At 51.3% G+C, this 26,542-nt stretch overlaps 3 protein-coding genes across 5 annotated transcripts in view; 1 reads left to right on the top strand and 2 right to left on the bottom strand.

Moving 5' to 3' along the window:
- Positions 1–26,542, top strand: part of FAM131C (family with sequence similarity 131 member C) — a 569,848-nt gene that overhangs the window by 204,802 nt on the left and 338,504 nt on the right. The window lies entirely within an intron of this gene.
- On the bottom strand, positions 6,552–16,489 carry SLC25A34 (solute carrier family 25 member 34). Of its 2 annotated transcripts, XR_014551823.1 has the most exons (6): positions 15,800–16,489; positions 13,667–13,732; positions 9,078–9,230; positions 8,353–8,487; positions 7,291–8,077; positions 6,552–7,007 (listed from the first exon to the last, which is right to left on the bottom strand). XR_014551823.1 is itself a non-coding variant. In XM_083629627.1 (5 exons), the coding sequence occupies exons 1-5, from the start codon at positions 16,256–16,258 to the stop codon at positions 7,901–7,903; spliced, it is 990 nt and encodes a 329-aa protein (XP_083485753.1). In that variant the 5' UTR covers positions 16,259–16,489; the 3' UTR covers positions 6,552–7,900. The 2 variants fall into 2 exon arrangements, 1 of the variants encoding a protein (XP_083485753.1); XM_083629627.1 differs by having other exon boundaries at positions 6,552–8,077.
- PLEKHM2 (pleckstrin homology and RUN domain containing M2) overlaps positions 19,939–26,542 on the bottom strand; it is a 32,554-nt gene continuing 25,950 nt past the window's right edge. For both annotated transcript variants that reach the window (XM_083629326.1, XM_083629327.1), the window contains 6 exons: positions 26,269–26,459; positions 25,897–25,962; positions 25,639–25,798; positions 24,685–24,864; positions 22,914–23,030; positions 19,939–21,421 (listed from right to left, as the gene is read on the bottom strand). In XM_083629326.1, coding sequence (XP_083485452.1) covers positions 21,284–21,421; positions 22,914–23,030; positions 24,685–24,864; positions 25,639–25,798; positions 25,897–25,962; positions 26,269–26,459 — 852 coding nt within the window. In that variant the 3' untranslated portion in view covers positions 19,939–21,283. The remainder of the gene's footprint in view (positions 21,422–22,913; positions 23,031–24,684; positions 24,865–25,638; positions 25,799–25,896; positions 25,963–26,268; positions 26,460–26,542) is intronic.

The following is a 26,542-nucleotide window of genomic DNA, read 5'->3' as shown; positions in this document are numbered from 1 at the left end:
AAGTCCCATCTCAGGTGAGCTGTGGAGGGGTGAGGCTCCTTTTTTCTGATCCTGAGGTGGGTCCTGCTAAGAGGGTCTTCCCCAAGTGCACAGTTGGTCCTGAGTTTGAGTTTATCTCCACTGAAATCAAGGGACACTGCCAGGACAGTGGTACCTTGGGTTAAGTATTTAATTTGTTCCAGAGGTCCGTTCTTAACCTGAAACTGTTCTTTTTTTTAAAAAAAAAAAGATATTTATTAAAGTTTTAGAAAAACATAAATTTAAAAAGGTCATATAAAAAGAAAGAAATACAAAAAAAAACATAGAAGAATACATGAAAAAGAAAAAAGAAGAATAAAAACAAATCCATTTTTTGTAACCCTAACTCATTATCTTATTTCATTGGCCTCCTCACACCTCCCCTTTTTGTATTCCCATTTAAGTAATCAAATCAGCAAATCCTTACCCTCTTTCGTTTATCTTAACTCTGTATCTTAACATATTATAACTCTATATTTTCATCCATTATCTATTCAATTTTGCATACTCTTGTTAACTTTGTTGCTAATGCCACTTATTTTCAATCCAACATCATTTTAGCATTCATTAATTTTACAGTGTTTCTGCAGATAGTCTTTAAATTTCTTCCAGTCTTCTTCCACCAACTCTTCTCCCAGGTCTCGGATTCTGCCAGTCATTTCCGCCAATTCCATATAGTCCATCACCTTCATCTGCCACTCTTCCAGGGTGGGTAAATCTTGTGTATTCCAATACTTTGCAATCAGTATTCTTGCTGCTGTTGTTGTGTACATAAAGAAAGTTCTGTCCTTCTTTGGCACCAATTGGCCGACTATGCCCAGGAGAAAGGCCTCTGGTTTCTTCAGGAAGGTATATTTAAATACCTTTTTCATTTCATTATAGATCATCTCCCAGAAAGCCTTAATCCTTGGGCACGTCCACCAAAGGTGAAAGAATGTACCTTCATTCTCTTTACATTTCCAACATTTATTATCGGGCAAATGATATATTTTTGCAAGCTTGACTGGTGTCATGTACCACCTGTATATCATTTTCATAATATTCTCTCTTAAGGCATTACATGCCGTAAATTTCATACCGGTGGTCCACAACTGTTCCCAGTCAGCAAACATAATGTTGTGACTAACCTGAAACTGTTCTTAACCTGAAGCACCACTTTAGCTAATGGGGCCTCTCACTGCCGCTGCGCCGGCGGAGCACAATTTCTGTTCTCATCCTGAAGCAAAGTTCTGAACCCGAGGTACTATTTCTGGGTTAGCGGAGTCTGTAACCTGAAGCGTATGTAACCCGAGGTACTACTGTACATACTGCCATGCAAGCCCTCTGTGACAAGCTTTCTGTCAAAATGTTTTGCAAGGACCAAGGAAAATGGGAGTCCCACACAAGTACAAAGGCAGCAGGGTCAGTTCTGGTGCCAGAAGACCCCCATGGAAGCATGCAAGTCTGCTGGGCAGACCTTTGAGCTAACTTCCGTTTGGACTTTGCATCATGAGCCCTCATGCTAATTTCTGGTCCTAGGGACTCAGGTTCTCCCTTCTGCTCCCACAAACCACCTACAGTGGGTGCAAAGGGTGCTAATCATGTACACCAGTTAGAGCTCACTGGGCAGGGGGGGAGGTGATATAGAAATGTAATAAATAATAACTGAGGTTTGGGGATACAGTGGTGCCCCACAAGACGAATGCCTCGCAAGACGGAAAACTCGCTAGACGAAAAGGTTTTCCCTTTTTTGAGCTGCTTCGCAAGACAAATTTCCCTATGGGCTTGCTTCGCAAGACGAAAACATCTTGCAAGTTTGTTTCATTTTTCTTAACACCGTTAATACAGTTGCGACTTGACTTCGAGGAGCAACTCATAGAACACAGTGTACATAGTAGCCTTTTTTGAGGTTTTTAAAGACTTTGGTGATTTTTGAAGCTTTTCCAAAACTTCTTTTGCAGCCATTTGGTAAGTTAAGCTTTTAAAACTTTTTTGGGGGGTTTTGGATTTTGGGTTGGGGTGTTTGGAATTCAAGGACTTGGTGTTGGGGAGGGGTTTGCAAGAATCTGGAAGCTTGTTTTTTTTCCTGCATTTTTATGATTTTCTGTGACCATTGGGCCACTCTGCTGTTTTTTAAAAAAATTTCTGGGTTTGAATTTTGAAATGCTCTTTACAGTATGTGTGACTTTAAAGAGCACTTAATAAACTCTTGTTGTACCAAATTTGGCTTTGTTTGGACTTTTTTTGACCATAGGAACGCATTAATTGATTTTCGATGCATTCCTATGGGATTTCGTGCTTCGCAAGACGAAAAATTCGCTAGACGAAAAAATTCGCAGAACGAATTAATTTCGTCTTGCAAGGCACCACTGTATCTTGTTAATCACTTAGGACTGCAGTGATGAAGTCAAGGCCCTCTGCAGGTGACAAAGCAGCTCCTTCTGCCATGTTAAAAAAATGGAAGAGTCTGCTAGATCCATTGAGTCCGGCAACCTATTCTCAGCTAGAATATGCTTTGACCCTCCTGCCTGAATGAAAATGGAACCTAGAGTGCTTCTTTAAAAGCAGTTAGAGGTACTTTGCCTGCAGCACTCATTATTATGTGTCAGGCGTCATAACCCTTGGTGCAAGCCTCGGCTAAAAAGCTTTCGGAAGAGCTTCTGCTCATACGCCGGACCACAAAACGAAAATCGCATAGAGCAATTAGAGCCAATCAATACCAAGTGATAAAAGATACTATTGTGTAATAGTCAGCGAAGACACCGGGGGGGGGGAGCTGTGTGTGTTGTCTGCTAAAAAGGCAGTGTGTTTGTGCCAGGGGAGTCCAAATGTGGTGCTGCATCTGAGATTTTTGCTCCCTTCCTCATCACATTTTCTCTTAAGAATGTTGCGGAAACTTATGGGCTGCAGTAAGTTGACCCTGGGGGCTGATGGGGAAGAGAGGGGAATCGGAATGAGAGTGGCTTTGACAGTGGCTCTAGGGTGGAGTGCAAGACCCAATCAAGTAGAGGGAAATCCAGCTCCATCCTTGGTACATTTTAACCTACCCTGCCTTCTGCTTTTGTGACGTAGTCTTCCTTACTTTTTAATATTTGCAGAGTATCACAGTCCTATATTATGCACTGATAGTTTTAATTACATAACATAAAAGAAAAGATAAAATTGTTTTGGGCTTTCCCTCTACTGCACAGGGTGGCGCTGTGGTCTAAACCACTGAGCCTCTTAGGCTTGCCAATCAGATGGTCGGAGGTTCGAATCCCCGCGACAGGGTGAGCTCCCATTGCTCAGTCCCAGCTCCTGCCAACATAGCAGTTCGAAAGCATGACCAAAAGTGCAAGTAGATAAATAGGTACCACTCCAGCAGGAAGGTAAACAGCGTTTTCCTGCACTCTGGTTTCGGTGTTCCGTTGCACCAGAAGCGGCTTAGTCATCCTGGCCACATGACCCGGAAGCTGTACGCCGGCTCCCTCGGCCAATAAAGCGAGATGAGCGCCGCAACCCCAGAGTCATCTGCGACTGGACTTAACTGTCAGGGGTCCTTTACCTTTACCTTTTCTACTGCTGAAAGTTGACAGTCTTTATGGCAGCATTTAGTATATAAAAAAGGATCCGTGGACAAAGGTGACTATGGGGTGCGGCGCTCATCTCGCTTCAGGCCAAGGGAGCCAGACAGCTTTCTGGGTCCTGTGGCCAGCAGGACTAAACCACTTCTGGCGCAACGGGACACTGTAACAGAAACCAGAGTGCACGGAACCACTATTTACGTTCCCGCAGCAGCAGTACCTATTTATCTGCTTGCATTGGTATGCTTCAAACTGCTAGGTTGGCAGCAGATGGGACAGAGCAATGGGAGCTCACCCCGTCGTGGGGATTCGAACCGCCAACCTTCTGATCAGCAAGCCCAAGAGGGGTTTAGACCACAGCACCACCCACGTCCTGCTATTTAGTATAAACATAATTTTGGCTCGATGTGCTTTAACAGCTCTTCTCTAGGCAGACATATGCAATTGTACATTGAGCATAATGTATTTTTGTGGGATGGATGGGTTTTTATTGGTAGGAGATGATATATTAATTGAAATTTATCCCTCCAGGCTCCCAGATGTGGGGATTTCAAAATCTAAAAAGCAAAGGAATTAAGAATGGAAAGCCTTGTTTTGAGCAAGTCCAGCTAAGAAAGCAAGCTGGCTTCCCCCCTCTTACCACGCTTAACAAAGAATCAGGCAACAACTTGTAAAGTATGTTTAAAAATAAGATTATCCGGGAGAGGGGAAGTGACATCACACCAAGCTCACTCTACCAATTGTATTCCTATGGTCTGAGTATCTGCCTTTCAGCAGGACTTAGCCCCTTCTCAAGGTAGCTAGCAATAATATGCACTTGTTGGGTTTGGCTGCTAATCTCCCAAAATTTTAATAGTTTAATTGTTTAGTGAAATGTGCAGCTGAGCAGTTAATGTGCAGAGTCACTGGCCACTGTGCACTTTCCTGTGAGGAAAATTTGTAGCATTTGGAGCTTTTTGCTTTACAGAAAAGATGAGTAAGAGGCAACATGTTAGAAACTTTGTCTAGGTCATGATTTTCTGAATTTGTGATGTTTTGATGATTTTGTTCCACATGGTGTCAAGCTCTTTTTAAAAAATGAGTCAGCTGTTTATAAACAAAATAGCTATCATGCGTATAGATAAATTTATTTTACAACCTTCTGCTAGATGGCAGGAGAGAGGTTTGTGGACTTTGTGCGAAGCATATTAAACTGGTTAGCAGGGCAGCATTGTTGGCTGATGACTATCCTCTGCTGCTTCTCTTTTGCTATTTGTGCACCTTGGCCTTTCTCAAGCCGATGTTTTGAACTACAGCGCCCCCCAGCCCCCAGCCAGCACAGCTGCATGGTGCTGGGGCTGAGGGGAGCTGTAGTCCAACTAGCTCAGAGGGCACCAGATTGACAAAGGCTGCCTTGCTGATGACAACAGTCGTGCTGAGCTCCCTTCCGTCCTTCTGTGTGCCTTGCTACCTGTTCCCATCCTACAGAAGTGCCACCAGGTGGGACCAGCCCATCCCTGTGAGCTTTTAGCCAAGGGCACCTATAGAGAGTCAACAGTGTATACCTGGTGAGGTGGCACCTTCTGGTGGATTCCAGGTCGTGGTGTGATGTTGACGAAGGTGCCCGTTTATGTGCAAAGCTGAAAGTCCACAGGAGGGTGCGGCTGTTTGTCTCGTAGCTGTTGTTCAGAAATGCCCAGCCTGTGAAGAGGGAGTGACCCTCCCCTCCCCATTGCCCCGGTTGGCACAACTCCCTCTTCCCTTCCCCAAACACGCTGCTTCTCTGGCAACAAGATGCCCAGGGGAAGCCCACAAGCAGGGTATGAAGAGAGCAGCAGCAGACACTCTCCCACATTCGCTTGAGGAAAAAACTGAACTTGGTGCGCCAGTGGGCTGGAGTGGTTTTGCAGGTGCCAGGCTATTGAAGGCGAGACCCAAGTTCCAATCCCCTACTCAGCTGTGACTGCCAGTTGCTCCCTCTCAGCCTATCCTGCCTAACAGGGTTGTTGTGAGGATAAAATGTGCAGAACGGTCCTTTTTGCCGCCTTTGTTGCTGTGTAGTCGTTTAGTCGTGTCTGACTCTTCGTGACCCCCTGGACCAGAGCACGTCAGGCACTCCTGGCTTCCACTGCCTCCCAGTTTGGTCAAACTCCTGTTAGTAGCTTCGAGAACACTGTCCAACCATCCCGTCCTCTGTCGTCCCCTTCTCCTTGTGCCCTCCATCTTTCCCAACCTCAGGGTCTTTTCCAGGGAGTCTTCTCTTCTCATGAGGTGGCCAAAGTATTGGAGCCTCAGCTTCAGGATCTGTCCTTCCAGTGAGCACTCAGGGCTGATTTCCTTCAGAATGGAGAGGTTTGATCTTCTTGCAGTCCATGGGACTCTCAAGAGTCTCCTCCAGCACCAGAATTCAAAAGCATCAATTCTTCAGCGATCAGCCTTCTTTATGGTCCAGCTCTCACTTCCATACATCACTACCGGGAAAACCATAGCTTTAACTATACGCTTTTTGCTGCTACTCTGAGCTTATTTGGGGGAAAGGTGGACTAGAGATAAGAAGTGAGAACATAGAATGGGGAGGAGGGACCCATTGAAGCCTCTTACCTGTGGGGCTGCACAGGTGGGTTCTGTGTAGGCAAGAGAGTACATTGCGATTCCATCTCTCTCTCTCTGACAGTGTTTGCACAAAGGGATTTATTTAGCGCTCCCCAATATTCCTACACCACACACACCATCGTCTGAGTGACCCTCACAACAACCTTGTGGGGCAGGGCAGTGCCCTTGTTCCCACCCCTGACTTTCTAAAGGTGCTTTAGCAGCTCATGGTTGACCTTCTAGATTTGTGCTGGTGGGAGACAGGAGCTCCCTGCCAACTCCCCTGGAAAGAAAGTGGGGGACAAGGAGGCCTAATTTGGCTTAGAACCCACCCCCAGACCTATTTGCTGAACTGAACATTGCCTACTCATCCATGGAAACCCCCCCTCCAAATGACACCTCCTGAGAGAGGGCTATAAATACAACAAAGTAGAAACAATCTTTATTGGGCTTGAGCTCTGCCCAGCCACTGGGCTCCAGTTACAGCAGCTGTTGGAGGAAACAAGATCACCTTGCTGAGCAAACCTGCCAACCCCCCCTTCCCCAGTCCCGGAGGGAGGGGGGGGCTCTGCTCTTGGCAAGGTGCAAGGAGGACAGACGGGAACTTGGCAGGGTCCAAATGTCAGAGGCTAAGGCGTTGCCTGCGTCGCAGATGTCTCCGGAGGATTTCGACCTCAACCCAAAACACAGCTCTGCTGTTCCTGAAAGTGGCCACAGCTGCTCTCCTGCTTGCACTCCTCAAACTCCCATCTGACGGGTTCAGAGGTTCAAAACAAACCTATTGTCAGCTCTCCAGGGTTTCAGGCTGGGAGACTGAACCTGGGACTGCCTGCAAATGGCAAGGAGGCCGCAGAGCTACAGCACCTTCCCCAACTCCTGAGGACTGAATGGGCTTTGTGAGGGTGCCACTGCCTCTAGGACAGAAGCCTCCGCCTCTTCAAAAAGCAGGAGCCTCTTCTGCTAAGGGCGACTCACTTTTGCCTCTCACTCTCCGCACATATGTTTTGTCTTTCTGCTCACCTTTCCCTGTCGCTTCTTTGGTTTTCTCCTCTTCCCCTGGCACAAGCAGGGGGATGTGCTGCAGTCTACCTTAGACCCAAGCTTTGGAGCCTTCTGCACTGGCCCATCAGGCCTCATGACTGGGAGAGGCTCACCGGGCCAGCCTTCTCATGCCATTTACCCTTTTATTTTGGTCTGTTAACGCCTGGTGCCCATTCTCTACCCATTTGGTTGCAGGGAGTGTGTGTCCCAAGGCAAGGGATGGCCAGGATACTGTTTGCAGGCCACCAAACACCCAAATCTGCGCAGGTGGAGCTGCAGCAAGTCTGGGGGTGCCCCTCCCTGAGCAGCCTCACCCCTCCCAAAAAAGGTAACGTTGATGTGAAGCTGCTGTTTGGCTCAGGGGCAACCGTCCTTTCTCGTGCACCGAGTGTGTGTTTGCAATTCTTGCTTTTCAGAAAACCACAAAGTTGGTTCTTGGAGGCCACTTCTCTGGTGTCACACGATGAGTGAGAAAACGAGATGGGGAAGGACCAGGTGCTCCCAACTGTCTCCTGGAAGAAGGGGCTGTACAACCGCCCCCCACCCAAGACCTCTGGTCCAGGGAAAAGAGGACAGGCAGCGCCAAAAGCCCCACTCTTCATTCCAAAGCTGCCTGGGAAAAGACCAGCCTCCCACCCCATGTTCTGGTCCCATCAGTGAGGCGGGGAGAGGGAGGAAGAGAGCAGGCGCCCGTCTCTTTGGAAATGTCATCTTTTCTTGCAGGGTTTTCAAGCCCCCTGGAGCTGGTAGGTGAATTTCCTCAGTTCGTCCCAGAAGAGGAGGCTGAGAATGGTGTGTGGTCCCAGGCGGAGGTAGGCAGGCCCCAGACCCTTGTAGAGTGCCAGAACACCCTCCTTGCCGGTGACTTGCACCACGCAGTCGAAGAAGCCGCGGTAGTGCTTGCCCTGCGGGTGGCAGAGGGGAGAGAGACTGGTTAAAATCTGGACACACGGCCTGCAGAACAAGGGTGCTGCAACCTCTCTCACCATCCTTGACTGTGCTGACCGGTGGGAGCTGGGAATTCAGCAACACCTTGGGGGGCTGCAGCTGCTCCCCAACCCTGAACTAGCCCCAGGCTGCTTCTATTTAGGCTCAGAGCCATGAAACTCCTCACCTCCCTCCACAAGCTTCTTGGGGTTCCTAAGGCTGCCAGTGACCACCCCTGGCACGAGAGACTTACCATGCCCAGCTCGTCCACTGGCTGGTTGTAGAGTCTGGTGCTCACCACGTCGAAGGGCGTCATAGCCACAGCAACAGCCACGCTGCTGATCATGCCACCAGCAAGCGCCACCATCCAGCTGTCTTCCTTGAACCACTGTGGGCAGAAGAGGGCAACAGTAAGGGGGGAGAGTCGGCCCCGCCCTACCCGCTCTCGACAGCATCAGGATCGAGCAACAGGAAAAGCCACAAAGGCCGAATATTGTATTTATTTATTTAAGGTATATACCACCTTCCCAAAGCAGCCCACAGCGGCCAACACACAAGCGATGAGACAGTTAAACCATGTAAAGATAAAGCAGGATAAAGGTCTTGAATTAAAAGGAAGGTGTTCAGCAGGTGCCAAAAGGCAACAGAGACAGCGCCTGTCACACATTTAATGGGAGAGAATTCCAAGGGGTTGGTGCTACCACCCAAAAGGCCCCGTTCCTACCCTGTGTGGAACGGATTTCCTGATGAGCTGGCCACCCTCTGCAGAGTGCAGGGATCAAGTGGGGTATATAAGGGGTGAGAGGATCTGCTAGAGGAATCAAACAAGCTGGCAGGGCTCATCTTGGAAAGGGGTTTAGGACGGGGTGGGTCTGAGGCGCTGCTGATAAACTAGACTTTTGTTCCGGAGGCAATGACAAAACCAGAGTCATGCAACTGCCACGGACCATCTCCCCCTTCCTCCGGCCCCCTCCTCACCTTTTGCTTCCTGACCCACTCTTTGGCGGAGGCGAAAGTGGCCAGCTGGACGGCCGAGCCCACCATGACGCGAGGCACGGCCCCGTTCACCCCTCGCCACAGTCCCAGGAGGCCTTGCTTCTTGTAGATGGTCTCAAAGGCGCTGGAGACACTCTGCGGGGGGAGAAAAGCTGCAGGGGTTAGTCAGCAGGGGGCAGCAGAGAGCAGGGGCAGCTGCCTGCATTGCCCCACTGTGGCGGGACACTCATCTGTGGCTTTGCCCCCCTCTTCTCGGTCTGGTAAGGAGGGGCAGGAAGGAAAGCCACACCCTTCTCAGGCGTCAAGCAGATCCTCCCCATAAACATGGGAACTATAGTTTACCCCTTACAGAGCTACAGTTCCCAGGATTTGGAGGTGATGTGCATTAAATTATAGAAATGTAGAAATGGAAGGCGTCCTGAGGGCCATTTAGTCCAACCCCTTCAAAATACGGTCCCCTATCCAATTTACTGTCCCTTATCCCCTACCCAATTTGAAACCATACCGGACCCTGCTTAGCTTTGCAAATGTGCTAGCAGTTTTATTGCTTGCACCACTAGGATGACTAGTTTTGTAGCTTCGTTCTCTCTCTGTCAAAGAGATGCACCATCATGCCAGTGAGGGACCATCTGCTTCTGTTGCCTCAACCCAGACTTAATCTGAAGGCAAAAGGGCCAAGCCTACGAGGTCAAACTGCACTTCCTCCTCTCTTAGTGATGAAGAGTTGCACTCCAGACTCCTGAAGGGCTCAGGAAGGGTTTCAATGGAGTCCAAATTACCAGGGACACCAAAGAGCACATGATGCACCTATCCTGACCCATTTTGCTTTGGACAAAACAACAACAACAACCCTACCTCACCCACCAAGGCTGTTGTTGCATGAAGCAGACGGGAGAAATAATAATAATAATAATAATAATAATAATAATAATAATAATAATAATAATAATAATAATTTATTTATACCCCGCCCATCTGGCTGATTTTCCCCAGCCACTCTGGGCGGCTTCCAATCGAGTGTTAAAAACAATACAGCATTAAATATTAAAAACTTCCCTAAACAGGGCTGCCTTCAGATGACTCTTAAAGAGAAGATAGCTGCTTATTTCCTTCACATCTGAAGGGAGGGCATTCCACAGGGTGGGCGCCACTACCGAGAAGGCCCTCTGTCTGGTACCCTGTAATCTCACTTCTCGCAATGAGGGACCCGCCAGAAGGCCCTCGGCGCTGAACCTCAGCGTCCGGGCAGAACGATGGGGGTGGAGACGCTTCTTCAGATATACAGGACTGAGGCCGTTTAGGGCTTTAAAGGTCAGCACCAACACTTTGAATTGTGCTTGGAAACGCACTGAGAGCCAATGCAGAAAGAGATCTTGCAGGGGGAGTACTTCTGAAATGAAATGAAGACTGTTCTCTTGGTTCCATGGGCCTGGAATTGAGGCCCACTTAAGGTCTGAAGTCATCCCCAGCTGGTAATCCCCCCACCCAGACCTGGTCCACCCATGGGGCAGCTGCCTTGGGCGGCAGAAAACCCTGGGGTGGTGCCCCTGTGGGCCCCTGCATGCCCAGGGCAAGCGGCATGGTCCTCTTTCACCCCAAGCGGTGAAATGGCATGCTCTGGCTCTGCTCCCTCACCCCAGAAGTGGTCCTCCTCTCTAATGGGGGATCTGGATTTCACATAAGCCACAGCAAGACTGAGGAACGCCAGAGGACACAAGAGCCAAGTGGTCCAGTTTCATTTCTGATGTGAACAACTTGACTTCAGCTCCATGGCCACGGACGACCTCATGGGCACACGATGGAAGGATGCCCTTGGCCAGGGAAAGCAGATGCAGCACACAGACCAATGAATCTGCAGACCCTCCAAACGTCCCTATTTTCCAGGGACAGTCTCAGATTTACAGAAGCCATCCTGGTTTCAGATTTGATCCCAGAATGTCCCATTTTTCCTTAGGATGTACCTATTTGCATCAGAGAAATGTTGGAGGCTATGGAGTTATGCCACCCCGAGCCAAGGAGATAAGCAACCAGACAACCTTTAGAAGACATCTGAAGGCAGCCCTGTATAGGGAGTTTGTTTTAATGATGTTTTATTATGTTTTTATATATGTTGGAAGCCCCCCCCCCAGAGTTTGGGGCAACCCAGTTGTTGTTGTTGTTGAATAAAGGGTAAAGGGACCCCTGACCATTAGGTCCAGTCGTGATCGACTCTGGGGTTGCTGCGCTCATCTCGCTTTACTGGCCAAGGGGGCCAGCGTACAGCTTCTGGGTCATGTGGCCAGCATAACTAAGCCGCTTCTGGCGAACCAGAGCAGCGCACAGAAATGCCGTTTACCTTCCCGCCGGAGCGGTACCTATTTATCTACTTGCACTTTTGTGCTTTCAAATTGCTAGGTTGGCAGGAGCAGGGACCGAGCAACGGGAGCTCACCCCGTCGCAGGGATTCGAACCGCCGATCTTCTGATCGGCAAGTCCTAGGCTCTAGAAGCTGCTATTTTCATTGGAGAAATATTGGAGGGTATGAATCTGATACCTCTGATTTACAGTGTTATTGAACGCTGTGGGTTTACTCTGCATAAAACACCTGAACACAAGTTGAACCAGGTGAGGGATGGAACGTGATAGATACTATCCAGGCCAGAGCTCTGAATCTCCTGATCTGAGGGTGGGCGGGCTCTGGGAGAGAGGGTCTTGCCCTGTGCCAGGGAGGGCAAAGGGAGCCACATCAGCAGGAACCCCTGGCCGCTGGGCCTGGGACCAGCACACACCAGTGGCACAGCTGGAGGTCCCTTCCCCAGGCCCTTTGCTTCCGCCTCCCTGCTGGGAGAGAAGCCAGCTGAGGGAGCTCAGGCCAAGGGGGAGGGTGCAGAGAGGACGTCCGTGTTTTGCAAAACAAACATGCTGAGGTGGTTGGAAAGCAATCCGTGCGGAGCGGCACAAACACCTGACGTCACCTGAGCTCAGGAACAAGCCAACGTCACCCTCTGCCCTCTCTCCTCCTTCCCCAACTCCTCCCATTCGGCAGCTCTGGATGCTGCAAAACACTCGCTTGGTTCTCAGGCTGGCAAAGTGAGAGGGCTGAGATTCTCCTTAGAAGCAAGAGAGCCCCCCACCCCTGTTCCGTTCTGCCCCGGGAACGGGGTGGGGGAAATTCAGCGGCAGAGGCCAGGCATAATCCAAATTTAAACCTAACGGGGCAGAGAAAAGAAGAGGAAGCAGAGTCTGCCTCTAACATGCCATAAGCCATGGGTAGGCAAACTAAGGCCCGGGGACCAGATTCGGCCCAGTCGCCTTCTAAATCCGGCCTGTGGACGGTCTGGGAATCAGCTTGTTTTTACATGAGTAGAATGTGTCCTTTTATTTAAAATGCATCTCAGGGTTATTTGTAGGGCATAGGAATTTGTTCCTCCCCCCCCCCCCAAAAAAAATATAGTCCGGCCCTCCACAAGGTCTGAAGGACAGTAGACTGGCTGAAAGTTTGCTGCCCCCTGCATTAAGCTGTCTAAGATGGCATGCTAAATATTGGTGTGGTGGGCATATCAGAACCCCCTGGAAGAATAAGAATAGCCCCTGTTGGCTGGAACAGGGCTGAGCAAAGCCAGACAATATCGCTGGACTTCAACTCCAGCCATCCCTTATACCACCCCTTATACCGAGGCAGTCCATGGGTCCATCTAGGTCTGTCTCATTTATACACTGACTGGCAGCAGTGGCTCTCCAGAGCTTCAAGACAGGGGTCACCCCCAGCCCTACTTGGAGACGTTGCCGGGTCTCAAACCTGTGACATTGTGCATGCAAAGCAGAAGCTCTGTCACTGAGCTATGGCCCTTCCTCGGCCACGTTGGCAGCTGGGAGTTGGAGTCCAACGCCATCACCTATAGGGGCACTGCGTTGCCCATCCCTGCTCTAGAGGCGCCTCTGGCCTCTTTGTCAATGAATCAGCCCTCCTCTGCGGCGACTGCTAGGACCGGGGACAGCGGGCAACAAGGAGAGCTGCTCCAAGCCATTTTGCAGCCTCAGAAAGAAGTGGCACACACACACAGGCGTAACACGTCACTGCTGCTGCTGCTGACCACCCCACAAGCACCGCCTGAGGCAGCTGCCTCACCCTGCCTAATGGAAGAGCCGGCCCTGGCAGTTACGGTGGCTGCTGATTGGCTGGCTGTCATTTATACAGAAAGTGTCCAGACGATGCTGCCAGAGCATGGTAGCTCTCAGCCCAAAGGCCTTGGGTGTGCTCATCCAGTGCTTTCTTCCAGGCTGGCTGTCTCCACCAATCCTTGCTCCTCTTCTCTGCAGCAACAAACCCCTTCCCCTTTAAATGGTCCCAGCTGGGGGGCGGGGAGGTTCTGCTAGAGCATCTGCTCTGCATGCAGAAGGTCATTCCCAGTTTTAAAAAGACCCATTGAGAGCTGATGGTTAGGTGGCCTGGCCTGATAGAAGACGGTTTTCTGTGTCCCTCCTGCATACACAACAGACTAGACATCACACACACACACACTCAGAGGCCACCCCCTGCAAATTCACCCCCCAAAGCCTCATCGCCGCCACCCCCCTGACCCCCAGCTCACCTGGTGGTTGTGCTGGTGCCCCACGGCGATGGCGGCCAAAGTCTGGGCCTGGAGATGCGTCTTGACCTGGAGTCGCAAGCAGAGGAGAAAGATCAGCGAGAGCAGAGGCGGGTGGCGGGAGTCGTGTCCCCCCCACCACAGATTGTTTGAACCACTGGCTCCTTTGCAGAAAGAGGACTCTGCCCGACCTTGCAGGCAACAATAACGCCTCCACCTTCTCTGCTCTGTCAACACCCTGGAGAGGTACCTTGGGGACAGTTACATAACTCTACCTGGCTGGGGATCAGACTTTTGAGCACCCTGGGAAGGTGCGCCGCAGCTCCTCTTTCCAACGGCCAGCCCCTAGGCCAAGTTACAGAGGCCTTACGGTCCGCCTCACCCTCAGGGAAGTGGATCCTCATTTCAGGCAGGCTGGAGCCCAGTGGGTGTGCATGTGGGTGGGTTCTCCCTGAACCGTGCAGTGTGGATACTGGAGATTTTGCTAGAGTTTAGCGGGGTCCTGCCAGCAGGTGTGCCGACTTGCATAAAATATGGGGAGGGGGCCCAGGTAGGTCCCATCCCACATAATCACAAGATGCAGCACACACGTTTGAATGGCAACGCCAATCAGATTTTTTTTGGGGGGGAAGGAGCACCTTCAAATATTTTATTGGGTCGGCTCCTATGATTGCCAGGTCTTGGCCTCATCTTCAGAAGTCCTGTGCTCCTCTGAAGGGTGTGTTAGGCTGTAACACAGACAGTGAAATAGCCACCCTTCCTCTATGCCCCCAGCTCTCTAAGCATGTCTTAACCACCAGGTCTTCAGAAAAATAGGTACCACCCCCCAACTTTTCCTCATTGGTGCTCACTCTGTGCCGTATCTTTTAAAGTGCACAACTTTCCCTTCATTCTGTGCCGGACCTCAGCATCCTATGAGCTACTTGGGATTCTTGTTCAGACCACAGGTTGGTGGGTGGAGAAAGGCTCTCACCTGGGCTCCTCCGGCATCAGGATAGGGACAATGGGAATTGCAGCCCAAAACAAGCTTGATCACGACTGATAGGCTGTGCATTTCACATGCACTTAAAAAAAACCCTCTAGCAAAGAGGGGTTCTGTATCCCAGGCACAAATGAGCAAGATTGCCCCAAATTGGTGCACTTGATCTCTCTTCTGGGCAAGGAGGAGGCTGTGAGAAGGTCAGCCATCCCCTGGAAATCTTGCTCCTACGTTGCCCAAACACATTTCACAGCCTGCCTTCGCGGAGACAAGACTCTTGGCAGCTTTACGAAACAGGAACAGCTTCTCAGAATGCTGCAGAGCAACTCTTGCAACCCCACACAGGGCTGTCCTAAAGCTCTAGGACGGACGGTTGGACAGACAAGACAGACCCAAGCAACCAGCAGCCATTTTCTGGGGTGGTTGGTAGCTGTTTGTGGAAGAAACTGCTCAGCCCTCCAGGGTTTTTCCGTTTCTGTCCTGCCATTCCTCCAAGGAGCTCACAGCAGTGGTATATGTGCTTCTCTCCTCCTTTTATTCCCACATCTACCCTGTGAGGTGGGTGAGACTGAGACTGGCTCAAGACTATACTTTCAGGGATCATCCAGTGAGCTTCATGGCTGTTTGGGGCTGTTTCGGCTCTCCCCTGGTCCTAGTCCAGGACTAACCACTACAGGACTCTGGCTCTCAATGAGCAAGGGGTGGGGGACGCCACAGCTGTTCTACAGACCACCAGCGGGTATCTGAGAGACACAGCAAGAGAGGCGCAACAGGAATGCCTCAGATGTGGCAGACCTGTGCTGAAAAATCCCATTTCTGACACAAGCACAGTTCATGGCCAGAGGCCAACTGCCTCAGCTTCCTGCTCTGTAAAATGGGAGCAAGCCATGTGAAAGGGAGCCGCCTGATGCACGGGCAAAACAGGACACAGGTTCACAACAGAATTACTGCAGATTTGTGGGGCTTGGCCAGCTTTCTGCCTGCCTCAGTTCTAGCTCTGCAAGATGGGGATAATGAGAACTGGCCTGTGTGCAAGGTTCAGATGACAAAATAACATATTTCTACTTGCTACAAAGCAGGGGTCACAGAGACACAAGGCTGCCCACTGCCCTGAAGCCAGCTTGGCTTGCCAGGCAGAGCATCACCAGGAGACTCACCAGATAGGCTGGACTGCCCACGAAGGCCCCGAGCGCCCCGGCCACGGCCCCCGCCACAATGGTCCCGCCCGGCTGCTGCGTCAAGCCGATGTCTTCGGCGTGGGAGTAGAAGAAGAAGCGCACGCCGTTCATCAGTCCCTGGTAGAGGAGCCCGGCTGTCAGGCCTTTCTGGAGCCCCCGGAGTCCATCAGCCCGGCTGACAGCCACCATGGCGTGCAGGACCCCCCGGTAATGGCGAGGGTAGGTGCCCCGCGAGCGGAGCTCCCCTTGCAGCTGCAGGCGGGTCTTCACCACCTCCAGAGGGTTGGTGAAGACGCAGGCCATGCAGCAGGCCGTGGCCCCCAGCACAAAATCCACCGGAGGAGAGATGGAGAGCATGGCTGCCGTGTGGCTGCGTGGGGGCTCCATGGCGTGGCCTCCGCTGGCCCAGCTGTTGATGGGGACGACCTGGCAGGACATGCAGGGGGGTCTCCTCTGAAACTGAGCTAGCAGAGCTCTGTCTCCAGAGAAGCTTGGTGGGACCACAGGTGGGCCCGGCAGGAGCCTGCTCGGTCAGTACCAATGTCGCCACCAACTCCTCCTTTCCTAGGGAGATCAGCCCCTCTCCTCTGGCAACCGGCTCCTCTCTTCCTGCCCTGCTCTCCAGCTTGCTTTGTGCCATGCAAGGTTGTTTGTGCCACTTGAGTGACACCTTTGGGCTTATATCGCTGGCCAGCCCCCTCCCTCAGCTGACTCTCCGCCTCTGGGAGGGATGTTTGGGTGGTGCCTTCCTCTCTACAGTATTTGCCTGGGTGCCAGGGAAGGGGTTGGGCGAGGGAGGGAAGCAGGCAGAATGTAGGGGAAAGTTCACACACACAACCTTCTGCCTGCCTCCCTCTTTTGTTTACTGGAGATCATTTTGCTCCTGAGCTTGCAGGAACACACTGCTCTGCAAGTGGGAGCGGGGGGGGGGGGGGAGAGAGAGAGATTCAGCTCTTTCCAGACCAGAACAAAACAAAAACCCCAACCCCAGCGGCCAGCCTTGAATTCCTGAAAAAGTGTGATTAGTGGGATGCATTCCTTGCAGGGAGAGCAGTCCAGTCCGCTAGGCAGGCAACACACACACATGTGGGCGTTTTTTTCATCATGTACACATACCCAGAGTCATCCAAGAGGAATCCGTATCATCCAATTTTTATCAGAATTCTAAGGTCTCAAATATAGAATGAATGTTCATAAATGTACACGTGTTTGAAATAGTACAGAAGAGCAATCCTGAAGCCATTTTGACTCTCCCAATTTGACCTCAAATATTTTTCTGCAAGGAGGAAGGAAATGGGAAAAGCTTTCCTATTGTCTTTGGACTGTAGGGGCTTACACCCTCCTGCAAATACAGTCTGTCAAGTATTAGTTAAGCTGAGCAAACTATCAAAATGTGTAAGAAATTCAGGAACTGAAGTATTTGCCATCTCCAAGGAATGGCCAGGCTACTCAGAAAATGCAATCAAGTAAGTCATTATCAGGTAGCCTGGCAGACAGAGGAGAAGCAACACACTCAAATTTCTGCGGAGATCACCACCTTCTGTGATGTATGTATGATGTTTTGGGGGGTGGTCTTGGGCAATTTCAAAAGTCTTTATAGGGGCTTGTGCACCATTGTTCTGGGTATCTCCTACCTCCTTGCACAGAGGGGAGGGAACTCTGTTGCAACAGAAAAATAAAGACCCCCCTTGCTTTCTATGGATTTTGCCTCCATCCATTCATCTCTGACTGATCATGGACTTAGGCGACTCAGTCACTTGGGGAGTTGGGCAGCAAAAACCAAACCCCCTATTTTTTCTGTAATACAATGAAGCTGAATTTGGGAAGATTCATAGAGTTGGCAGGGACCCTGAGAATCATCTAATCCAATCCCCTGCTGTCCCTTAAGGGGATCGAACCTGCAACCATGGCATTTTCAGCACCACGCTCTAACCAACTGACCTATCAAGCCTGGAAAGGCAGAGGAACAGGCCCAGTTAAGAGCAACATAGATAAGAATCTGAAGAAAGCCTGGAAGCAGTGGCGGAGGAAGGGAGCAAGGGCGGCAGTCATCTCTGAGGGGGGTGACAAGAGAACACCCCACACGGGGCTCAGCCCACCGGCCCCGGGTGCAGCAGTGCAAGCCATCACCATTGCGCCACCGCCACTGCGTGTGGTTTCCTCCGCTGCCGCTGCCGTGAGCGGAGGATCCCTCTGCCATCTGTATGGTGCATGCGCAGCCATACATGCACTGTATGTAGCAGCGTTGCGCATGCACCGCCAGGCAGCTTGCTCCAAAGGAAGACTGAGGGCAACCTGTTGTAAAATTAATGAATGCTAAAATGTCTTGGGTAACGCAAAATAGAATTGCAGTGACAAACAATGGGATATGAGAAAAAAGATTTAAAGAAAGTGCTATAAGAAATTGAAATCAGGGGTTGCTGGAAAGATTTAAAACAGGGATGCAGAAAGGGGAGGTATGGGGAAGTCGCTGAAAGAAGGTCTAAGGAAAAAAAGGTTAAGAAATTATACGTGTTTATATGTTTGTTTGTTTATGTATTGTGTTGTATTGTCTTTTAATATGTGTTGAAAAACCAATAAAAATTTTATAAAAAAAAAAAGGAAGACTGAGGGCAACCACCACACTGTCGCGACTCTCAGCCACTGGGATTGAGAGGCGTTTATGGCCTCCAGCTGCAGAGGATGGCTAAGGATGGCAGTGCAGTGGCAGGTCCCGACACTGGGTGCGAATCTCAGCAAACGACGCACCAAGAATCCTGCCCCGGGCACACAGTGCCTCTGCTGCTGGGCATGCGTGGCCCTTCCACAGAGGCAGAGCAGGAGCACGTCTTGAGCACGTGTCCAAAGAGGGCAGGCAGCAATCCCTGTGCCCGAAAAAGAGCAGCTGGCTCGGTCTGGAGGCGTCTTCTTGTCAACAGCTCGAAATAGCACGTCTCGGGAGAGTGTGGCATTGCTGATGCTTGCGTAAGATGCACTGAGAGGACAGAAACATGGAAGGGTGCCGAGGAGGAGGCAGGTTGGGAACTAGGGCACAGGAGGGGGAAAAGGGACCCCTGGCTGCCCTTTGCCCTGGTCGTGGAGCCTCCTGCACCCATCTGGGGGCACCAGCTTCTCCTGCTCTTGGGTGCGGCCCTGAGGCCTTACTGTGCAAAAGGCACATGAGGTCTGTTTCCATTTTGGGATCTCTACAAGTTGGCACTTCTTGCCAGGACTGCAAAGGTTAGAAAAGCCTCCCCCCCCCCATGGCAATGGACTGGATTGCCTTGGCCTCAGCCTCCTCCCTGGCATAGGAATCTGCCTTAAACTCATTCAGACCACTGGGTCCATCAAGTTCTGTATTGTCTGCACTGAGTGGCAGCAACTATTCAAAGTCTCTCCCCCAGGCAGAGTCCTTTCCCAGGCTGAGGCCTTTTTACCAAATGACACGCGAGGCTCCGTTCCTCACCTTAAAGCACAAACAGGTAACCAACAGAGGAAGGAGACGAGAGAACAGAAGCCAAGATTAAACTGAGATAACAATTTGTCAAATCCCTTTGGAGAACAAACCGCCAGAGAAGAGCAAGCTGGTCCTCCCGCCGCCTTGGCAAATAAAACCACCCTACAACTCTCATCGGCACAAGGGTGGTGCTGTGGGTTAAACCACAGAGCCTAGGACTTGCCAATCAGAAGGCCGGCGGTTCGAATCCCCGTGACGGGGTGAGCTCCCGTTGCTCGGTCCCTGCTCCTGCCAACCTAGCAGTTCGAAAGCACGTCAAAGTGCAAGTAGATAAATAGGTACCACTCTGGAGGGAAGGTAAACTGCATTTCCGTGCGTTGCTCTGGTTCGCCAAAAGCGGCTTAGTCCTGCTGGCCACAAGACCCGGAAGCTGTATGCCGGCTCCCTTGGCCAATAAAGCAAGATGAGCGCCGCAACCCCAGAGTCGTCCGCGACTGGACCTAACGGTCAGGGGTCCCTTTACCTTTACAACTCCCATCATCCTTAGCTAGCAAGACCATTGGTCAGGGATTATGGGAATTGTAGTCTGAAAACAGCTGGAGACCCAAGACTGGAAACCACTCAGCTACAGGGAGCTTTCGGGTCACCCCCTGATGTCCCAGGCAAGCAGGCAGACTCAGCATTAACCAAGGATTGTTTATTACAGGGTAGGAGGGGAGATGTATGTGCAGATACATTCTGCCACACAGGCCACCTCTTGGGGGGAGGGGAGACCCCCGCATGAACGCATATAATACATTAGCAAGTCTTTTCTCTGTTAAAGAAAATTTAAAATACCAACAGCTTAAAAAAAACACACCACCACCCTCCTCAGGCAAATAAAACCCGAACCCTGCTTATCACGGCTGGGATAACCAATGCGGCCCCTGCTTCCTATAGATTTGCTCTTGGCATAAACAGATCAGCACCACCCACCCAGCACCCCCCAGCAGCATTACCACTGCCCTAAAGCCAGCCAGGAGGGAGGCAGGCACAGAGGGACTCCCCTCCTGCAAAACAACAGGAATGTGAAGAGGCAGGATCTGCACAGACCAGCAGCTGCCAGGGCAGACGGCCCGCTTCCCAAAGGAAGCTTCTCTGGTTGCAAGGGGCAAGGAGGAGAAGAGGATCTCACTGCACCAGGTCAAAGCCCACTCCTGACAACAGGTCCTTTCCTGGGAAACTCCACTCCACCCAGGGAAACCTGGAGACAGAGCGCCACCTGCTGGCCTAGCAGAGGAAGCTGCCGGCGCCGCCACTCCCACCCTGGCTGCCCCTTCTCAGCTTCCTTGAAGAGATGGCAAAGGCCCGATCCGCTGCGCCAGCTTTGCCCAGTAGCCTGCCGAGACCAGGGCAGAGGGGCTGGAGACAGGCAGAGATCCCTTCACAGAACAAGAACATCTGGGGGACGAAGGAGAGATGGGAGAGAAGCAGGTGGAGATTTGTCTGTACCTCAGGGTGGGGCGAAAGTGGAATAAGACCGGTGAGGTTCTGCTTTGTTTCGACAAGAGAAATGCATGCAGGGTGTCCCAACCTTGCCTCATCCTAACAGCTCCAGACCTCCCGGCCCGTGCCCCTCTACCCCATCCCTGTTAATAAGAGATTAGTATTCTTCGAAGATGAGGCCTTGCCGCCAGGCCCCTGGAAGGGCTGCCAGCGGAGCGCCAGCAAGCCAGTCCTGTTCACCGCTGCCGGCAGCCCTCGTACCGTAACCTCCAGCTGAGATGTAGCAGGAGAAGGCCAGATGCAGAAGGTGGGCCCGGTGGAAGTTGCTCGAGGATCGCAGTGCTTCATCGGCCTATTATTACACGTGCACACTCACTCACTCACTCGTCACCCACACGGCCCCCTTTCGTCTCCAGCTGGATTCTGCTGGCAGCCAAGCGGCCGCAGGGAGGCCCAGCTCCACTTCAAGCAGCCTCTGGCTCGTGAAGAAGGCCAATGCCCACGCTGCCGCAGAGTCGTGTTTTTCCCTGCCGGCCGGGAGGCTAACACCAGGGGTCCCGGGAAGCCCTCCCGCGGCAAAGACTGTCGCTCCGCTGCCAGGCGCTGTGGATCAAGCTTACGGCATCCTCACACTTCTTCCGGATGGAGGCGTCCTCGATTGGCTTGTGCAGGAGGTCCACCTGTCAGGACAAAACAGGGGCGGGAGAGGAAGGTTTGTGGCTTGCTAAGAGCAAAAACAGGCAGTTGGGCGAGGCTGAAGGGTGAACCCTGCCTGGTTAAAGCCCCAGCAGCCAAACCACAGAGCCCGCGGCCACCTGGTCCACAGGATGCGACAGTAGCTGTTCCTTCATCACAGGTAAGAGACTCAAATGGTACTGATGTATTGTATTTCTATCCCACTTTTTTCTCAGAGATCAAGCTGGCATACATAGTTTACCCCGCCCCTGAATTAACCCCCAAGGTAGGTTAGGCTGAGATGCAGCGACCAGCCCCAAAAGTTGTCTAGCGAGCCTCCTGGCCAAGTGGGGGATTCGAACCCTGGCCTCCTGGCTCTCAGTCCAGCCATGCTGCTTGTCTCCAAACAGCACCTGTATTGAACTAACGTACATTTTCAACCATATACAAAAACGACGTCGTTTCCTCTTGTGCATCATTTATTATTTCCTTCAATACTCTTCTCTCTTTGCTCTCTTTTCTTTTCCCTTTTCTCTGCTTTCTTTGTGTTGTTGTTCTGCTCTGGTCTTTTGCAATTTTTGTGGTCCTCGACTCAGGATTAAGGAGGGGTTAACATGGATGGATGGATGAAGGGAAAGGAAGCTCTCCCGGGGTGGGAGGATGGAAAAAGAAAGGTAAGCTCCCAAGTGAGAGCTGGAACAGTCCCCCCCCCTTTGTGTGCGACAAATTAAGATGTACCTGTGAAAGAGGACTTTTTCTTTCTCTGTTTTTGTTTAGATTTGTTTGGTTTTTTATTGCAGTGCATTATGTCTGAACAAGCCATATTATATAAAAGAGGAAGGAGTGATGAATAGACTACCTGCGCCCAGAGTCTCATAGTCCTTTGCTATACGTTGAATCAGAATGTGATGACAGCCTTATATCATCAGTACAGGTATTATTTGGATCTCTTTATTTGCAACTAGGAGAAGGAAAACTGTGCCTTGTAGGATATCTTTAAGAGAAGACATGGTTAAGGAATAAACCCTACTCAAATCTGGAGAGAGGAATCTCTAAGATTGGTTGGATGGTGCCTTGTGCACCTCCTTCCAGCAACTCCTGCAGCCCCTGGTGCCAAATGTATTGCTCTGCTTTCCTGTGCTCCACATCAGCGAGGCCGAGAGGGGGGTCTTGTCGTCTGGGCATCCCAGAACATCCATGCACACTGTCTAGGCTTGCGCCCCAGGGAGGTCACTTTGGTGCTGCTAATGCAGCAGTTTAACTTCACCCCTGGCGGTGCACTCCATTGTCTCTTGAAACAGAAGGACATCAACAAAAGGCCCTTTTTACGTTTCATGGCAGCAGCACAGCCACCCCTATGGTTTGATGGCAATGCCACGGTAGGAGCCAAGACACAGCATGGGCTTCAGTGTGTAGGAAAGGGAGGAGAGCAGGCAAAGCCTGGCCGCCTTTCAGAGGACTGGGAGGAGAGCCAGGCCAACAGCCAGGCCAGCTTACCTGGTAGGTGCTTTTCCACACCGTGTCCAACGCCAGGAGGAACCTCTCCAGTTCTGCTATGCAGCTAAAATAGAGCACCCAGGAGGGCAGGTACTGCTTGCGGTCCTGGGCAAACTCCTAGGAAGGGAGAGAGGGTAAGACACACATCAGTTGAGGGGAAGGGCACCTGCTTGGTATGCAGAAGGACCCGGGTTCAATCTCCAATGTCAGCATCTCCAAGCAGGGCTGGGAATGGGCTCCTCCTGTCTGAAAACCCTGAAGAGCTGGATAGCTTAGTCGGCTAGAGCATGGTGTTGGTAATTGCAAGGCTGCCCATAATGGACAGCTGCATATTCCTGCATCGCAGGAGGCTGGATTAGATGATCCTCAGGGTCCCTTCCAACTCTAAGCCTTTGGATATGTTGATCAGTAATTGACAATAATGAGCAAGACAGACTACGGGCCGTGTAGTGATCAGGTGGGATTGCTATGAGGAATTATAACAAATATAGAGTAAGTCATCTGTGTCAGCAATGAAAGCATTGCATTGACTGGGTTTAAACTCTTTTGATATGATTCTTGATCAATCCACACCTCTGCATCCCTCTTCCATTTCTCTTTCTTGACCAGTCACGTACACTGCCAGTTGCATCGCCAGGCAGGCATCCTGGGTCATCAAAGACAGTGGGCAGTTTCTTTGATGTAGCTTTTCTGATATGTTAATCTTAGGATGTTAATCTTAGGGCCAAGAAACAGGTTTCACATAAAGGTGATAATGATTGCTGTCCTCCTGACCATCCTTCTTATCATGTATATTGCTTGTTTATCACCTCCCGGGGCTGCCAAATGCATTCCCTTGTAGTTTTGTAGTCTGTTTTATTTACACCATGCCTAATTAGTTTTGGTAGTTTAACTTTGTCCCCACGTGGTTTGTTGAAATGCTCAGAAGAAATCTGCTTGGTTCTTACGAACACTCTGTAAAAAGTTCTTTCGTGAATAAAATGACCTGGGCCGGAGGGTGGAGGGAGAGATTATTATACGCACCCTTCCCAGAGTCTTGCTGGTTCAAGCCTCTGTGTGTATTCTTATTAATCAGAGTATAATCCTTCCTTTACTTTGAGAATGCCTCCGGGCCGGACTTTGTATAAGGCAGCTTCCTATTTTCTTATTTAAATAGGCCCTTTATTCAGAACTATGCTGGCTTGGTTGTGGTACATAAAATGAAATATGGCAGGATCCCCTAGTATGCTATGCGGAGCTGCCTTCAGGACCATCGGCAGACCAACTCTGCGTTAGGAAGGTGTCTGCAAATGAGTCACGAAGGTTGGCTTCATCAGTGGCCAGAGAAGGAATGACCGCTGGGAGAAGCACACAGAGAAGACATGCCATGGTGCACCTGCAGCAGCAAAATTTGCCCCACCTGCAATAAAACAGGTCTCCCCACATTGGTCTCTCCAGCCACAGCAGGCACTGTAACTCTCCAATGGTTTGACTTCACTCCCAAAGGTGTCTTCTGAGACAGACGGATGCCAATCATTATTCAGAACTTACTTTATTTACACTTTAGGAGAAGGGTCATAGCTCAGATTTGGATGCAGAAGGTCGCACCTTCAGTCCTTGGCAGCACCTCCAGGTAGGCCTGGGAATGTCCCGTGCCCAAAACCCTGGACAGCTACCGCTGACAATACTGAGCTAGGTGGACTGATGGTAAGATCTGGTATAAGGTGTCTGTAGCCACTGCTGGCTGGACACACCCATGTGGCACATGCCCCCAGGTCGCCCAAATACTCACCAAGATACAGTATTCCCGGCCAGCCTCTGTGGAGACAGAGACCACATCCGCCAACTCAACCGTGGCCAGCGAGCGAAAGAAGCTGGTCTGGCAGTCCTCGTGGCAGGTGAAGAGTTTCTGATCTGTCAGCACCAGGCAGCAAGGGACACAGGGGGCAGGAACCACACCCTGGGGGACCACCTGGAAGAAGGCAGAGATTTCCAAACATTTCATGTTGGTGACACACTTTTTAGACATGCATCCGTCCACAAAATAGTAAATCAGTTTTATTAGCAAATTAAACTAACCCCTTTCTAGCCCGGCAAGAGTTTGCGCAACACACATACACACTGCAGTTGACACACTAGCAGTGTTTAGAAAGCTCTGGGATATGGAGTGTGTTGGTTCTCCAGTTCTACTCAGGAGTTGACCCACTGAAGTTAATGGACATGGCTAACTTGCAGTCATTCATTTCAGCAGGTCTCCCCCTTTACTAGGGACGCGGGTGGCGCTATGGGTTAAACCACAGAGCCTAGGACTTGCTGATCAGAAGGTCGGCGGTTCAAATCCCTGCGACGGGGTGAGCTCCCGTTGCTCGGTCCCTGCTCCTGCCAACCTAGCAGTTCGAAAGCACGTCAAAGTGCAAGTAGATAAATAGGTACCGCTCCGGCGGGAAGGTAAACGGCGTTTCCGTGATCTCCTCTGATAAGACAGAAGCGGCTTAGTCATGCTGGCCACATGACCCGGAAGCTGTACACCGGCTCCCTCGGCCAATAAAGCGAGATGAGCGCCGCAACTCCAGAGTCAGTCACGACTGGACCTAATGGTCAGGGGTCCCTTTACCTTTACCCCCTTTACTGATGAGGGCCAAAAGCGGTTTTGTGGGGCCACAGAAGCCCAGGCTGCCTAGGACCCCTCATAAGCAGCAACCCGTGACTCATACTGGTCTCATCCGGAAGCAGAGCTCTTTCTCACCCCTTTGGAGACCGCCTGGCACAGGTACTGCATCCAGTCAGCCATCTCCTCCTCGCTCTCGGCGCTCAGCTCTAGGGAGGGCCGGTCAGTCAGGATCACCTGGAAGGAGTGGGGGCGGTCCGTCCCGTTGGACCTCCGGCACCCTCCACACTGCTCCCCACTGCAAGGAGGGCCAGAGAGGGTTGCGAGTGAGTGGGGTGGGTGTGGGTGGGGAGGAGGGAAGATCTGGAAGACTCCTGCCTCGCGGGGCAAACTCACCCCATGGTCACGGAGAGAAGAAGGGTGACGTCCGCACGGTCCGGGTACTGGTACAAGATGCCGTTGCTGTGGAGGGAAAATGGAAGAGCCGATTTTGTCATGCTCTCCTGTCCTGTGTTCAGGACTCAAGCTGGGGAGCTCCATCACTCTGGCAAAGGGTGGCCACTCACGGCAGCTGCTGCATCAGCTGTGCAGCTTGGTGCTGATGCGAGTCGCAGGGCACAATGTCAGACGGGGGCGGGGGGGCATTAGGAAGGCAAAGGGGGCTGCACATTGGAGGCACAAACAGCAAGAGAAGCAAGCCCATGGCGCTTGCTCTGAGCCTTTTGTGCTCCCGTCCTTGCTCACTCAGGAATCCTGTCTCTCTCTCACCTGAGCACCACATAGCAGGTCTTCCAGTTCTCCTTGCCCAGGTAGTTGGTGCCTGCCTTGTAGCTCAGGACACCTTCCTTTGTGATGGGATGTTCGGTTAGCATGTAGTCCGAGGGGGCTGGCCCCAGAGTCTCGTCCATGGGGTCTTCCCAGTGGATCAGGCCGTAGAAGCGGACCACCACATCCGAGATCTGAAGGAGACCCCGCCCCAACCCACAAGTAGGGTTAATAGCTTCATAGCACTGGGGGTGGGGAGGAGGAAGGAGCTTGTGAT

The sequence above is a fragment of the Podarcis filfolensis genome, assembly GCF_964270895.1.
Source record: "Podarcis filfolensis genome assembly, chromosome: 8".
In the NCBI taxonomy this organism is placed as follows: domain Eukaryota; kingdom Metazoa; phylum Chordata; class Lepidosauria; order Squamata; family Lacertidae; genus Podarcis; species Podarcis filfolensis.
The sequence above is the reverse complement of the archived record's forward strand: the minus strand, read 5'-3'. Positions and strand labels throughout refer to the sequence as shown.

Coding starts and splice junctions, on each gene's coding strand:
- SLC25A34 (XM_083629627.1), bottom strand. CDS start 16,258: ATGTCCTGCCAGGTCGTCCCCATCAACAGCTGGGCCAGCGGAGGCCAC. Junction 8,488..9,077: donor AGTGGGTCAGGAAGCAAAAG/GTGAGGAGGGGG, acceptor TTCTGCCCACAG/TGGTTCAAGGAAGACAGCTG. Junction 8,078..8,352: donor CAGTGGACGAGCTGGGCATG/GTAAGTCTCTCG, acceptor TGCCACCCGCAG/GGCAAGCACTACCGCGGCTT.